The 16295-nt window shown below is 28.4% G+C and overlaps 3 protein-coding genes across 3 annotated transcripts; 2 read left to right on the top strand and 1 right to left on the bottom strand.

The window, feature by feature from the left end:
- Positions 1-559: 559 nt before the first annotated feature.
- LOC111026662 (transcription factor Adf-1-like) lies at positions 560-1507 on the top strand. Its single transcript, XM_022304784.1, has 3 exons — positions 560-832; positions 950-1097; positions 1242-1507. Exons 1-3 carry the CDS (start codon positions 673-675, stop codon positions 1480-1482), a joined length of 549 nt encoding a protein of 182 aa, XP_022160476.1. The 5' UTR covers positions 560-672; the 3' UTR covers positions 1483-1507.
- An 821-nt stretch (positions 1508-2328) lies between these two features.
- Positions 2329-3882, bottom strand: LOC111026713 (protein ANTAGONIST OF LIKE HETEROCHROMATIN PROTEIN 1-like). Its single transcript, XM_022304846.1, has 2 exons — positions 3614-3882; positions 2329-3226 (listed from the first exon to the last, which is right to left on the bottom strand). The coding sequence occupies exons 1-2, from the start codon at positions 3880-3882 to the stop codon at positions 2329-2331; spliced, it is 1167 nt and encodes a 388-aa protein (XP_022160538.1).
- Positions 3883-14475: 10593 nt separating this feature from the next.
- On the top strand, positions 14476-15696 carry LOC111026694 (zinc finger BED domain-containing protein 4-like). Its single transcript, XM_022304827.1, has 2 exons — positions 14476-14677; positions 14792-15696. The coding sequence occupies exons 1-2, from the start codon at positions 14476-14478 to the stop codon at positions 15694-15696; spliced, it is 1107 nt and encodes a 368-aa protein (XP_022160519.1).
- The last annotated feature ends 599 nt before the right edge of the window (positions 15697-16295 follow it).

The following is a 16295-nucleotide window of genomic DNA, read 5'->3' as shown; positions in this document are numbered from 1 at the left end:
TACATAATAAAACCATCTGCATGTGGTCAGTACTGGTTCGACACCAAGGATGTAAATTAGCAATTGTATAGTAGAAGTTATGGAGTTTAAATTTTCCTTTAGCAGATCCCAAAGGATTAGCTAAATTAATTTCATCTTGGTAAAGGATAAGTTGTATTGCTGTTGGATCTTTGGTAAATATAGGATGATTTTGAAAAAGAGATCCATCATATATATCTTCAATTACATTTAGTGAAGGAGAATAGTTTTGTCTATTTGTGTACTGCTCAAACACAGAATCAAATTTAAATAAATTTTCTAACGATGATTTTATCGGTATGTAATGATATTGACAAGGTTTATTACTTCCATTTAAACCCAGATTGTATCCTATAGGTTTAATATAGGGAAAAAGACGCGTGTACTCTTTTCTCCTTTTAAAATCTGAACCCATTTTTCCTTTTGAACAGTGTAAATCTATTAAAGGATGTTGCTGCATAAAGGTACGGTTTCCCTGCAGCGTCCAGACGCGGCGTCCGGACGCGGCGTCTGACGCCGAGACCCTAGATTATGTATTTTGTGTGTGACTGGTTTCGCTACTCGCGTTTGACGCGGCGCGTCTATTCGTTTGACGCGGCGTCCGGCGTCAGTACCGGTCCGGACCAGTGTTGCGTCAAGACGCCCAGCGTCAACATGTCGAAAAAATTTTCATTTTCCTCGACAGAGGACGAAGCCTTGATTACACTCGTGGAAAATAATAAATGTATTTACGATAGTAGCCATAAACATCACAAAGACAATTATATTAAGGATAATATTTGGAAAAATATATCCGAAGAAGTAGGAAGATCAAGTACGTATATTGAAAATATAATTCTTAAATATTTATAACTTATAGTAGTAACTACCATACGAACTTTATTTTAATATTAATTATTTATTCATTGTCCTCCCTCCACCTATTGTTTAGTCGATGACTGTAAAAAACGCTGGAAGAATATTCGAGACACGTACTTGAAGCAGAAAAAGAAGCTTCCGACAGGATCAGCAGCTCCACATAAAAAAACCCGATATACAATGAATTTATCATTTTTGGACACCGTTGAATACGAAAGAAGGTATGCTCATACTTAAAAGTTATATTATGATATAAAGTTGATTCATAATAATATTTAAAATTATATAAAATATAACAACTAATAATATAAATGTATTATCATAACATTATAGTTAATATTATATTTGAATTATTTTGTCTTCAGTACTATAACAAATATGGGCATAAATGATGCTGATACGTCAAATGCATCTACTACAGACGAAATTGAACCTGAAGATCAACAAATCATACAAAACGACGAAGAACAAACAGAAAATATTATGTCCGATTTGCCATCAAGTTCATATGCAGGAAAACGTGTTCGGTCAAAAGACGATAAGATTTCTGTTATTTTAGCCAAACGATCAAAGGAAACGAAGGATACCATACTATGCATTCAATAACAAAATAAACTGTTGGCTACAAGCATGAAAAACCTGTGTGAAGAGGATGAAATTGATGTATTTTTCAAAAGTGTCGCAATGACGGTTAAAAAAATGCCACAGCAAGCGATCAAAGAAGCTAAACTTAAGATACTTACGTTGATCACTGAAATAGATGACAAATATTCAACTCGTCAAACACTACCGTATCAAATACCACCAGATTATAACAATATGTACCAATGTCAACTGAGTTCACCAGCCAGTTCATACAGTACCTCAACATCAACATCACAAGGGTTTTTGGCGTTCAATTATGGTGACGAGTCTAATGGTTAACATTTGCAATTTTTTTTTTAATTTTAAATAGTTGGTGCTTATAATAAGTTTATTTATATAAAGAAGATAACAGTTCCTTTTTATTTACTTTTGTTATATTTTAAAATTCACTTGTTTTTATTCAATATTGTTTGTTGATTTTATTTAGAAACAATAAATTAACCAAAAGGCTGGTTTAAATTAAAATATATTTTGTTGTTATTTTAAAGAAGTTATATTACTACTATAAGGTACTTATTTATAGATTATTTTGTAGCTCTGTGGTATATTCGTTATCGCGATTATATCGTTTGAAATAATCAAATATAAATACGTCTATTAATATAAAAATGAGAATTAACATCAAACGAAATAGTATATTATATTTAGTATATTATGTAGAAATTAGAATCATGAATAATAATAATAAAACACATTTTTCGTGGGTCAACACAAACATATTTATTACAAGTGCCAAGTAATAATAACAATGACAATATAAAATATAACATGGGTGAATAATAATACTATGAAACTATAAATTAAATTTCATGTTTGCCATGTTGTAGCTCCTTCGTTAACAAAGTACTCTTTAAAAATGTCTCTCACCGCGACGCCTTCTGTACTTAAAAATCCACTTTCTTTGGCCAAAGACGTCATGTTAGCATTAAGAGGTTCTTCTGAATCCAATTGATAAAATACCTTTCCATTGTTTTCTAAATATGCGTCTCGTAACATATTATGTAAACAACATGCTACGATTATCAAGTCATCACACGTTGTTGTATTTATATTAATGGGTTGAAAAAATACTCTGAATACTTTACTTAATAGTCCGAAAGCATTCTCCGTAACTCGTCGAGCACGGCTGAGTCGATAATTGAATATTGTTTTTTTACTGTCTCCTTTTGCTGACTTTTGCGAAAAGGGTCTTAAAATATGTTTGTGCAGTCTGAAAGCCTGATCACCAAGTATGACGTGTGGAACTTTTATGTCAGTACCAGGAAGTGCACAATCCGCAGGGATTCCAAATGTACAATTCAATATTTGTTGCCCCATATTGGATTTCAAAAAAATTCCACTATCCCCTTCTCTCCCAAACGATCCAACATCAATAGCTATAAATTTATAGTTTGCGTCCACCATAGCCAACAAAACGACAGAAATATATTCTTTATAATTAAAAAATAAAGAACCTGAATTACTTGGACATTGGATTCTAACGTGCTTTCCGTCAATAGCGAGTATACAATTAGGAAAGTTCCACTTCTGATAAAATTCATCTGCTTTAGTCTTGAAGTCAACTTTACATGGGTCAGGCAAAAATAGTGGCATTAATTTTTGTTTCAAAATTGCTAAAGTTTCTCTCACTATAATGCTAATATAACTGTGGGAAATACGAAAAGAAAATGCCAAAGATCGGAAGGATTCTCCTGTTGCTAGAAACCTAAAAAAAAAAATAAAAATAAATCGTAATAAATAACTGGTTAACTTATGAAAATAACCAAGGTTAATCCTAATTAAACTGATTAAATTTTTTTTTTAATATAATTTTTTTATAAAAATAATTAATATTTAAATATTTTAGTTTCTGAGCATGAATGTAATAAGGTATTGTATCTGTCATCTCCACTTGGGGCATTAATTTACGATTTTAGTAATTTTTTTGTTACTTAATAATATTATTCATAGGTCTTAAAAAGTGTTTAAGTATTATGATATATTTAATACACAGAATTCAAATGTACTACTGTCATCTACTACTTATAGGATTGTAAAATATATTTATATTTCTATTATTATATTTCTATTAAAAATAAATATCAAACTTTACCTCAAAGTAAGTGCTAGTTTTTCCTCTGGAGATATTGGCTCAGGTACACGTAATGTCGGTTTCTTTGTTATTTCTTCTTGAACCAAAGATAAAATAAAATTGAACTGTTTACGATTTAGACGAAGAAATTCCCGAAATTTTTCATCGTCGTTAATAAGATGTTCACCAATCAAATTTTTAAAGAATCCTTCAGAGTTCCTCGTGGAAAACAAACTGTTAAAAGGTTTTCTTTTTTTTGGAATTATGTTCATAAGTAACTCATTTTCCATTTCTTCATCACGAAGTAACAACTCACAAATAATATTATTATTATTAATAATACTGCTCAAAATTAAATTTTGATTCATTTTGAAAAATTAAAAAATCAGAACTTATAAGTGGAAACTACGTGCGGAAGAGACAACGGTCGCAGTGGTTATGATTTAATTTTGTAAAATTAAACTAAAAGAGTGGGATAAAATAATAAAATCTATGGCGTCCGACGCTGCAGAGAAAACAGGGTAAACGCTGCGTCGAGACGACGCGTCAAGACGCCGCGTTCTGTCGCGTCTAGACGCCGAGTCTGGACGCTTCAGGGAAACCGTACCTTAACCATTTTTATTATAGGTTCAATGTCTGTCTTATTATATTCCTTGTCATAAAATGCACTTATCATTTTTTCTTCCACCAGCTGATTGGACTCATTAATCAGAACACGATATTTTTCGATTATAAACTGCAGCGTTGAGTTTGGTACATTGTGCTTCGAATATAAGACCAGATATAGATGGGCAAAAGCTGTAAGTAATTCTTCTTCTTTGATTGTACTTATGTCTACATTATCATCATCCAAAATCATAGGTTCAGTACTAGATACAGGGGCCGAAGGTTGATCATTAAAAGAATTTACTTTTTCTAAATTAGTTTTTCGGTGGTTTCGAAAGACATGGGAACGAAGTGTGGATTTATTTTCGGTACAGTAATTACAATTGTAATGAGTACATTGAAACATTTTACTACTCTGGTTATTATCTTCATCTTCTTCGGTATCACTATTCATAGATTCTTTATTGTGAACTTGTGAAATATGAGTTTCTAATCTGTTCAAAGTGGAAAAAGTTACTGGGCAGTCTTGAAAACCACAATGTACACTGGGCACCCGTTTAACATTGTGATGGAGTAAAACATGATTGAATAATTCTTTTCCTGAAGAAGTACAATATAAACAATGCTTGCAGGTCAACTCCATTATTAACTCTTATTGATGGTTTTGAACAACAAACTAGACAATATTAAAATGAATTATTTACTGTTAGGTTTATAATAAATACCCAATAATAATCAAAATATAGGTATAAGCACATATTATAACTTACATAGTTACATTGCTTACATTTTTATGAAATACATAATTAACAAATTATACTAGTAGGATATGAAATATCAACAAGCTTTACTACAATTTAAACAATACCTACTTAATAAATTGTTTAGTTTTTAACATAATATAACTCATAACAATAATAACTAGGGTTTATCTTATTTTAGTTTTACTGTTCATAAATAGGTATAATAATATATATAAATTATATATGTAGGTACAGATGTACTGTATATTATGTAGGTACCTATGTACTGTATATTATGTAGGTACCTATGTAGAAGTTTTTAAGAAATATTTAACAATTTATTAGGTAGGTACCTATGTGACTAAAATTAAAAATTAATTTTCTTTAATGTAAATCCATTAGCTTAATAATTATTTTTATATTACTATGTTTATACAATATCATACCACAAAAACTATTTGCAATGTATTCTGAAATTGATATAGGGAAAAGACACCAGTGAATGCCACTACCTACCTAATATAATATGTATTAATTGATCCTTACACAAAAATATCCGTTACCTATACAACTTTTTTTTCTAATAGATACCTTGGTAGAGGAGTATTGTACATTGGGGCCATTTTTATTAATTATCCCCCAACAGCTCTAATTGTTAATATTTCACGTTAATGCATATTAAAAATAATGTAGATAGGTATAATAAATCTATATCTATAAACAAACCATAAATCAATTAGGTACATATAATATAATCAGACACAAAATAGTTTTAGGAACCTACCTATTTAAAAAAAAAATAAAAATATGGTCAAAGGTGTTATGATGTACCTACCTTGGTATTTACATTGAAATATATTATATAGAAATGGCACCACCTTAAGAACTTCTATCACAAATTTAAATGTTGAAAATTAAATTTAAAAAAACCATAAATCGTTATTTAGATAGGCGAAATTAAATTTTTTTACTATAAATGTATGAGTGATTTTATTGTTCTGATATATTTAAATGTTGTAGAACTAGCAAATATAATTTCTAAAATTTCTTCCACAAATTAATTCTTTACCAATTATTAAGGAAGAAATAAGCACCAAGATACATGCGGCCGAAGGTACAACACTCTTCCCTTTCCTCTATTGATTTGATGATGAAAAGTTCAAAATGTTTAACATTTGATCTTTGGATAGAGAAGCAAATAACTTTTATTTAAGATAAATTAATATAATAGATATAGGTACCTATGACTGCAACTTTGTTTTTAGAATGTTAACATAATAACACTAAACACTTAACGTTTGATGCAAAATGTTGCTTAAACTGGCATCCACTGCAGGGCTTTACCTTGATCTATCGATTCTAATATTCTATCGTGTTTTATGCATTAAGTAATAGTAATAGTAATACCTTAATGTTTTTTTTCTAAGCCAAATGAAGAATTAGAAAATTATAATAATAAAATAAACATATGTTCGAGTTTTATACTTACATCCTGCATTTGTCTGGTCGTCTGGATATTATGGAAATATGTAATGACTAAAAGACGTAATATTATAGTTTATATAAACGATTTATATAAAAATATAACGTCAACGGCGTACGCGTAGGTACATCAAAGATTCGGAATCACAGTATTACACCACTACACACTACACAGGCATAGTCACCAGAGAACAGGCAACAGTAACTGTAACGCACAGACTAATAAAATATAATGATCGTAATTAATCGAGTATCAACGACTATCGGTCGTTATTATTATCATCACGCAAACCCGCATTACCCGAAATCGGAAATAATATACTAAAATAATACGTACCTATGACTGGCGGGCGGCAGGGCGCGCTATCTTTGCAACATTGCATACGGGTTGTACACACAAATATTAGGTAATTATAGCCAATAGGTATGCTATTATTATTTATTATTATTATCACCAAATAATAATAATTGTAAACATCATTTCGGGAAAAATATAAATACCTACACTAAAAGCAGCCTAATAAAAATCCGAATTATATAATAATTTGGTTAAATGTTACGATTGTTACGTGTATATAAATCGAAATCCCAAGTGGTCAAGTGTGTCAAAATACTCAAAATCTTAAGTAAATAAAAAGACTAATAGTCAATAGACTCTACAACACAATATTATGTAGATATAAGATTTATCTACTGCATAATCGTATCAATTGTCGACTAATTGTCCTATGGCTTACTTGTATTAATATTTTCACATTTCAATGCAATTTTTAAAATCATTGATGAAAATTGAAAACATAAAAAACATTGTAGAACACTATTATTAGTAGAAAAAATGCTCCTATATTCCACTTTGACTGAGCCACCAAGGTTTCTGGTAGCAAATAAGATCAAAAATAATTTGGGAAGTCATAGTAGACATTTCTTAGTACTTTTTAAAATAATTAGGTATACCTACCCGTCATGTTAGGTACTTACATGTTTAACTTTAAATTTTAATTGAACTCAAAAAATAATTAACTGAAAAAGATCATAATAATAAAATTAAAATAATAATATTATTATCTAGAGCGAAATATTATTTATTTAACAATAGTACTAATGTACTAATAAATTAGCATTAAACTATTTAAATAATAAAGTATAATCATGTAAGTATAATAATGACTAATGTATAGTTGGTAGTAATTTTAAATATTATGTTGATTAATAAATAATAATATTATAAGACATTTTGATGTGTTGGCGTGTTGCATAGTCGCCAGTCTTGGGTAAAATACTTTTTAAAAGTACTCGACAACTTATGGACAATATTTAAATATATACCTAATATATTGTTGGTAAATTAAAATTATAGTATACTTAACCATAGCAATTTATAATTTACAATATTATATAATAATAATTATCTTCTATGAATAATGTTAATTATATTATCAAAACATATCATCTTTCATCAGGATAGACACAGTTAAAAACAATACATACTTAATTAGGAATGTAAAAAGTATTTATTTAAATCCCGATTTAAACAAAATTTTAAATATTTTTAAATTAAATGTTTGTTACATTTTAGCATTAATGTTTTTTCGAAGTTTTCATCTGTCATTCTTCCTCTTTTTTTAGATAATACGGCACTACCAACACTAAAGATACACTCTACAGCTGCACTGTACTTGGTAGTGGTGTGTTGAACTTTACAAATACTTTTCTTATTGTTGGAGTTTCAATTAAAGAATCTAAACCTTTAGTTGGACTTTTGGTTAAAAAATTTGATATTTCCTTTTCCAAAGGTAGAGTTAATTTCGATTTATTTGTACCGTCACTGTCTGATGATTCATATTCCGATAAATGTTGTTGTTCAAACATTTCCAAGCAAGATTGCTTAAAAAATGATAAAGCTGTATCTTCTTTATCACTATTGTTAAGCCAAGCTGTTTTGAAATATGGATGTGAAAGTGTAGCAGACAATAAAAATGGATCACTGGGCTGTTTATTAAAACGTTTTTCTACACTATTCTTAAGCACAGTAACCAAAAAATTAATTTTTTTCCAGATAGAATATCATCAAATTTTTGTTTGAGTGACCAAAATACATATGTTTTTCCCCTTGTAATACTACCCAACTACCCAACACTGATGGTATACCGCATAGGTAGGTACCTATACTTGCATACAAACTACAAAGTTTACCTATATAATGTTTAATGGGTAGTTAAAATAGTTTAATGAAACTGAATAAATGTAAAATATTAGGTACTACTATTTGATGTCTATAAAGACTAAATTACCATCTATAAGGCACTAAATGTTTTGATATGAATCTATGCATGGAGACTCCAAACATATTTTAAAAAATTACATACAAAAATCAAAAAAAAATCAATTAAACAAATAAATGTAATATGTATTAATGAATTATTATTTTCTAATGAATATTCTTAATAGTCACTGGATAATTAACCCATAGATGAAATATAATTAAATTTGGCAATTTTGTATTATGTATATTGTTTTCTAAAATAGGTTCGTTAGACCTAAATGCATTACTCAACATTGTTTTAAAAAATATGACACCTACATCTTTATCAACTAGTATTGCAACATATACAACAGATCTGATATTATATTATTATATACCTAGTTACTTATTTATACAATTTAACTATACTTAGTATATTTACTAAGTTGGTATTTCTGGAAACAAGGATCTATGTTCACTGTTCAGGGTATGCATACCTCCTGTGCACGTCTATTATTATTTATCAGTAAAGGTATTGTAAAAAATTCTTTTAAAATACTATTACAATTTATTTATTAAACACTGCTCAGTAAACGCTTGTTTGAGGGTTTTGACAACTAAATTTAAATTACTTAGGTAGCCAGGTAGGTACCAAATTTAAATAGTAATAATAGTAATACCAAATAGTTTATTATTGTACCTATACATAATAGGTACATATAGAAACTTGTTTGTTGCTTTACCTTAATATTTTATTAGTACTAACAATATCTGTTTATTATATTATATTTATTATCTATTTTATTATATTTATTATTGTCTGTCTACCGATAATTAATATATTCAAATTTAAAATAACTATCAAGATGAATACACATTTTATTGATTAATGTTTTATAATTTAATAATTACAATTATATTATGTACATATCAACCCCTCTTGAATTTGTTTTTGTGTATGACATTGTACTGCTAGGTATCGCTGACCGCTGCTGTTCGTACATTTTTTTAATTTGGGTGGACTGCATGGATAAATGTATAATCGTATAGGTACCTAATAAACTCGGGGAGGGGGAGGGGACTCGCCTATTTATTATTTGTTAGGTACCATTATCGTGCCATCGTGTGGAAGGGCCAAAAAAGTATTTAGGGGGGGGGGGGGGGGGCTGAGCCCTCCCTCAAATAGCACTTATGCGTGACATTGATATCAGAAATTAAAATTTACACGGACATATTTGTAAACTTTATTTACTTATGTGACTATGACAAATTTACTAATGTTTTATGTATAATTGAATTTACTTTGATTACATTTGTATATTTAAGGGCACTCGTAGTTGAAATACGCACAAAAATTTATACAAACAAAATTTACATAATATGTGATTGTGATAAATTTACTAACATTTTACACATAAAATGAATTTAGTTTGAAAACCTTTGTTTATTTACACAACATTTTCGGTTGAAATTTGCACAGAAATGTATGTGAACATTATTTACTTAAATATTCATGACAAATTTACTTACTTTTACATGCAAAATTAATTAACATACATATTCTGTGTAAATTTACATTGCGTCGTTAATTGAAATTTAACAACATTTTTTACAGTGTACTTATTAAATAGGTACCTATAATATTATACTCGTACATGTAATATTATGTAATATAATTTATTTACCTACACATATTTAGCATTACCTACTGAACAGTATGATGTGATAACTTTTAAATATAAACATGTTTTTCTAGAAAAAGATAGTCGGTAAGTAACTATGTAATATATTATATTAAATATATTTTATTACCTATTTGATTTTACGTTGTATATATAGTTGAATGGATAGGCCTTAATAGTTTATAATATAGAATCTAAACATATTAATATGATAGTTTATTTTAACAACTTTTAAGTTATCAGTCAAGCAATTATTAATTAAAGCAATTTCCTAAAATTAATAATGGCCCAATAATAAATAATAGTACCCATTTCATAAATGCATGGTGTATAAATGTATAATATTGTATTTAATTCCATAGCTTATCATTTTATAAGTAATTACTCTAACTCAAAATTAAATATTACTAAGAAGTAAGAAACCACCTTGTTTCTTTCTTTATAACTTTATTATAGAACTTATTTTGGATTTTGGTCACAGACGTTTCATTAGTAATTTATATGTCTAACCGGATACACTCATATATTACGCATTTACGCATCGTATATTATTTTATATATTTATTCAAATTTTTATACTTAAATGGACGTGTACTTATCGGAATCAGAATCGGATGACGAAACCTTACTATTAGTAGCAATGATCGATGACGAAGAACACGAAAGGTATATTATCTATAGTCTCAATAAAATATTAATGTAAAAATATTGCATTAATACTTTTTTTCTAGACATCATAAAAGGAAATGCTGGGTTCATAACATAAATAAGGAACGTGAAATACTTGGAGAATATACTACTTTAATGCCTCAACTAAAAGCAGACCCAACACGATTTTTCATATATTTCAGGATGATTCCAGATTGTTTTGATGAAATCTTAGGTTGGATTTCAGATGAAATATGTAAGATTCCAACAAACTTTCGCATGCCGATTCCTCCTTCAGAACGACTAGCAATTGCACTAAGGTAATATTTAAATTAATTTAATACATTAAATTGTTATGTAATACAATTTGTTACCTATACAAATATAGGTAATACAAATGCTCTAAATCACTTTATTCAATTAATACTTGATGTATTTACATTTTATAAAACATAACCCATGTTCATTGTTCATAATAGAAATTGTAATTAAATTAAGTTTAAGAAATAAAAAATATACAACACTTGTTTACCATGAATAACGACCAAGATTTGTGTAAGTCTGTGCACAATTTTCAACTGATAAATTAATAGCATCAGTGTTCTGGGTTTTAGTTGGGTAAGCCACGTGTTGGTCAGTTGTAGGAGGGTAACCGCGGTCTTCATGATACACCACGTCATCATTATTTGATTGATAATTAACCGCGTGCTGGTCAGTTGTAGCATAGCAGGGTAATCGCGGTCCTCGTGATGGATAACGTGCTGGTTAGTTGAGTGGGAGCCATGGTAATTTTCATTTTCTTCAATTTGATCCATTTCTAAATTCCCAATAATGTTAGAAATTTGTTGTTTCGCAGTAGCTTGCCTTCTCGGAGAAAATGTTTTTATTGTTTTTGCGTGGCTAAGCATGAGCATTTCAATAGCATTAAGTGCACTAGTGGTCACTTTTTGTTTTTTATTTAAATGCTCAATAACTTTGTCAATATTAGACACCGTGTTCTCTTTTTGTCTTTCTCTACGCACACTTTTATTATGAGTTGAAGAAGCGGGAGGATTGATTGGAGGTAAAGTCTCTGAAAAGCTACCATTCAACTGTTCTTCGTTGCGACTGCATTCGGTGTCATTGAGCACATCTTCCACTACTTGTTCTCGAACATTTGACATTGTACTTTAATAATAATAAATTAAACAGTTAATTTATTGTGGAAAAAATGTAAAATAACCTAAACCAAAAAAACGAAAAATTGTATGCTCAGCAGATAACTTAAGTTTAAAAACTACAATGAATTAACCTCTTATAAAATGTAAAGCTAGAGGTGGCAAATTAGGAAAATAGGTACATATTATGAGAATTTACCGGTCAATAACGATTATTCAATTTTATATATACATATTAATATACGTACAATATATATTATATATACATTGTTATGTTATTTATTATTGAAAATAAAAATAATATATATTTATAATATATATGAATGGATTTGCCATTCCTGATTTAGGCAATATCATTGGCTTTTTATTGTATTCTAATTTTAAAGCAAGTTATATATGAGTATTTTATGATGTAGGTACAATTTATATAAGTATTTGCTTAAGGGATTTTTTTTTCCGATTACCGCACACATATAGTATAAAGATTGGAATAGATGTATTTTACAAGTATTCAATCTTAATAGTACTTTAATAAAAAATAAATAAATAAGAATAAATACTTACGTAGCGAAACTTAAATGTGGTCTTAAAAACTCCAAAGACTTCGCCCAATTATATTTTTTATATTGGTCCAAATGTCTTCCCTTTGATGTGCCTTCAGCTTGTCCAGTTGTAGTTGCATTAGCTCTTAAATATTTTTGATATGAATCCCTCAAATTTTTCCACTTTATTTTTAATGTCTCTCCTATCATTACCATAATAATTTATTTTAACGTTATGTAATAATTATTAGAAGTATATGCACATTTTAAAAAAAGGTCAGTGTAAATTGTAATGGATGGTGTTAACTTTGAATTCAATGATATGATATATATGATATATATTACTTTGTATACAAACAACTATTAGATTACAACAAAATAGCGTTTAAATATCTAATTAAAATAATATACTTTAGAAGTAAAACCCCTGTTCATTCATACATTTTTATAGGTTTTTCCCGACGCTTTTTAAAACTACTATGAATTTTTAAAATATAATTTATTTTAATTGTTTTCTTATGCAAGTGTTATATAGGTGCTAATATAATAAGTATTAATATATTAAATATACCTGCAATATTATGTACTTAATGTATTCAATTAATACATCACAGTTTTTTTTTCTATTTTTAATTGTACCTATACAATTCATTTTTAATATGTTATTCTGACATTAAAATATGTATGATTAGTTAATAAAAAAAAAAACTATAGTAGGTAGGTACCTATACGAAATAAACACATTAAACTTTATTCTCAGCTCATTGCTTCATTGATAGTTAGCTAAGCCGTAAGTTAAAAAAAAATAAAAAGGATTTGAAGGAAATTATTTTAATTATTACATTTTAATTAAAACACACAATAAATCGACATCCCAAGGCCAAAATACCCAAGATGAAGACCACCCAATCAATGTAAGTATGTGTTAATTAATAGGTACTTATTAATTATTATTTAAAATTTATTTAAATGCAATAAAAGTTAGCTATTTTATTTATAATGATAATATAAAATATAATTAAAATAGGTTGACGCAGATATAAGCGAATCTTCTAGTAATGCAACTACCAATACATCTGAAGCTGCTTCTACTTCTGGAACTACTTCAGAACCAATCAAACGACAACAGTCAATTTCACAAGCTTTTACAAAAGTAGCTTCATTTTTGGGTAAATATTTTATTTTTTAAATATTTAATTAGGTATTCAATTATATTAAAACTTTAATTTTTAGATGGTGGATCTCAACATTCTATATGTACTGAAGCTGTTATATATTACATTTGCAAAGATAATCAACCATTTAGTTCGGTCGATGGTAAAGGTTTTCGATATATGCTGTCACGGATTTGCCCATTGTATAAAATACCAACTAGAAATACAATTAAAAAATATATTGATGACAAATTTGATTATCTTTCACTGCGGTTTAAAGAAAAAATTGAAAATGCAGAAAATATATCAGTTACAACTGATGCTTGGACCGATACTTATACTATGAAAAGTTTTTTAGGAATCACAATCCACTTCTTGAATGGTTCGACTTTTTTGTCAGGTAAAAATTAGAATAATGACTGTTAGCGCAAATTAATTAATAATTTAAATCATTAAATCCTTAAATTTAATTCATATTATTTTAGGTACACTTGGTGTAGTAGAATTGACTCAATCTCATACTGCTGACTATATAGCCATATAGGAAGTCAACTTCTAAATACATTGAGTGATTGGAATATTAATAAAAAAGATATTGCAGCTGTCGTCACTGATAATGGGGCCAATATGGTAAAAGCAATTTATAACCAGTTTGGAAGAGGGAATCATATTCCTTGTTTTGCCCACACGATTAACCTTGTTGTTGAGAATTCAATCTCAAATTCTGAGGAGTTTAAACAATTATTGCACAAAGTCAGAGAGGTAGTTAAGTACTTTAAACGGAGTACTTCAGCATCTGATGAATTAAGAAAATTGCAAATAAATGAAGGTAAAATGAATTTATGATTTTTTTTTTACAAAATTTAAAACAAAGAATATTATATTAATATTTTATGTACAAATTTGTAGTTTGATTAAATAATAAATTAATTGTATTTTTCAGGAAAAAAGGAAGGAAATGTCCATAAGCTTATATTAGATGTGAAGACAAGGTGGAACAGCACTTTTTATATGCTTGATAGATTTTTAATATTGTCTGAACTCGTTTCTGATGTTCTTCTGCAAAAACCATCAGGTCCTGAAATGCTCACAGCAAGAGAGCTACAACAATTGCGTGAAACAATAAAATTACTTCGGCCATTTGAGAAAGTTACTCTGGAAATATCTGGTGAAAAATATGTAGTCATTATTAAAATTATGCCACTTTTGAATTGTGTTACTATAGAAATAGAATCATTACAACCTACGTTGGATATTGGGATTGAACTAAAAAGAAACATTATTACAGAATTGAAAAAACGGTTTAGTAAAATTGAGTTTTTTAATATGTTTCCTATAGCTACAATTTTAGACCCTAGGTTTAAAAATGTACACTTCAGAGATCCTGTAGCCTGTCAACAAGCCATAGTAGAGCTAAAAAAGTTTGCCAATAGTTCAATACAGGAAGCAAGCTCGACTGATTGTTCAAGTGTTGACGAAGAACAGCAATCTGATAATTTTGATTTATGGGACCACCATAAAACATTAGTACATAAGAAATATAAAAGAAAACAAACAAGAACAGATTTGTCAGAAACTACCAATGTAAATGCCTACTTATCACAGCCTTTAATATCTTTAAAAGAAGATCCAGTTCAATGCTGGGAAGATATGAGAACTGTGTATCCAGATTTATATGTACTTGCTCGGAAATATTTGTCCATCATGGGTACGTCTGTGCCTTCGGAAAGATTATTTTCAAAGGCTAGTTTAACTCTATCAAAATCAAGAAATAGACTGTTAGGAAAGAGATTAAGTAAATTACTTTTTTTAAACTCCATTGATGATGATCTTTGGTTTCAAACTTAATAAATGTTAATGTATAAATTGTAAATATTTGTACATGTATGATGTATTTGTATAAACAATATACAATGTATTTTACAATTTAAATAAATGTTAATTTTGTTACATTTTTTTTTACTAAATTTAAATGATATTTTAAAAATTAAATATACAGACATACAGTATACAGAAATATATAAAAATTGCAAATATAATTTATTAAAATTGTGTTGTTTTTATAAATATAAACTATCTTATAATTCTGTTAAATATATAGGTAGGTACATGCTTTGATTAATCAATTTGTTGGTCATTAATCCTATAGTAAGTATCGATTACAGATTACGGCCTCGGACTACGGTATAACTGTATAAGGTTTTATTGAAATAAATTATAATTTATCATCTATGCGCAAGTCAATAAACCTTTTACCTTTTTTAGTATTAGAAAAAATGTTCCGATATATATCGATGTATCGATAAAATAGTGGTCGATATATCGTGGTATCGATATTGGGTATGCAATATATCGAAATTTCGATATATCGATGGTCAACGATTTTTTGCCATCCCTAGTAAGTACTAGTGGTCGTCGATCCACAGTCCTATATAACAGTCTCCGNG

Source organism: Myzus persicae, unplaced genomic scaffold (assembly GCF_001856785.1).
Source record: "Myzus persicae strain clone G006 unplaced genomic scaffold, MPER_G0061.0, whole genome shotgun sequence".
Lineage (NCBI taxonomy): Eukaryota > Metazoa > Arthropoda > Insecta > Hemiptera > Aphididae > Myzus > Myzus persicae.
Note: the sequence above shows the minus strand (reverse complement) of the source record. Positions and strands in the feature narration are given on the sequence as shown.

What these genes read in the sequence shown, in the direction of transcription:
- LOC111026662 (XM_022304784.1), top strand. Translation starts at nt 673, where the DNA reads ATGTCGAAAAAATTTTCATTTTCCTCGACAGAGGACGAAGCCTTGATT. An exon ending in CGAAGAAGTAGGAAGATCAA is followed by an intron (nt 833 to 949) that starts GTACGTATATTG and finishes CCTATTGTTTAG; the next exon opens with TCGATGACTGTAAAAAACGC. An exon ending in ACCGTTGAATACGAAAGAAG is followed by an intron (nt 1,098 to 1,241) that starts GTATGCTCATAC and finishes TTTTGTCTTCAG; the next exon opens with TACTATAACAAATATGGGCA.
- LOC111026713 (XM_022304846.1), bottom strand. Translation starts at nt 3,882, where the DNA reads ATGGAAAATGAGTTACTTATGAACATAATTCCAAAAAAAAGAAAACCT. An exon ending in AAACTAGCACTTACTTTGAG is followed by an intron (nt 3,227 to 3,613) that starts GTAAAGTTTGAT and finishes TTTTTTTTTTAG; the next exon opens with GTTTCTAGCAACAGGAGAAT.
- LOC111026694 (XM_022304827.1), top strand. Translation starts at nt 14,476, where the DNA reads ATGGTAAAAGCAATTTATAACCAGTTTGGAAGAGGGAATCATATTCCT. An exon ending in AAAATTGCAAATAAATGAAG is followed by an intron (nt 14,678 to 14,791) that starts GTAAAATGAATT and finishes TGTATTTTTCAG; the next exon opens with GAAAAAAGGAAGGAAATGTC.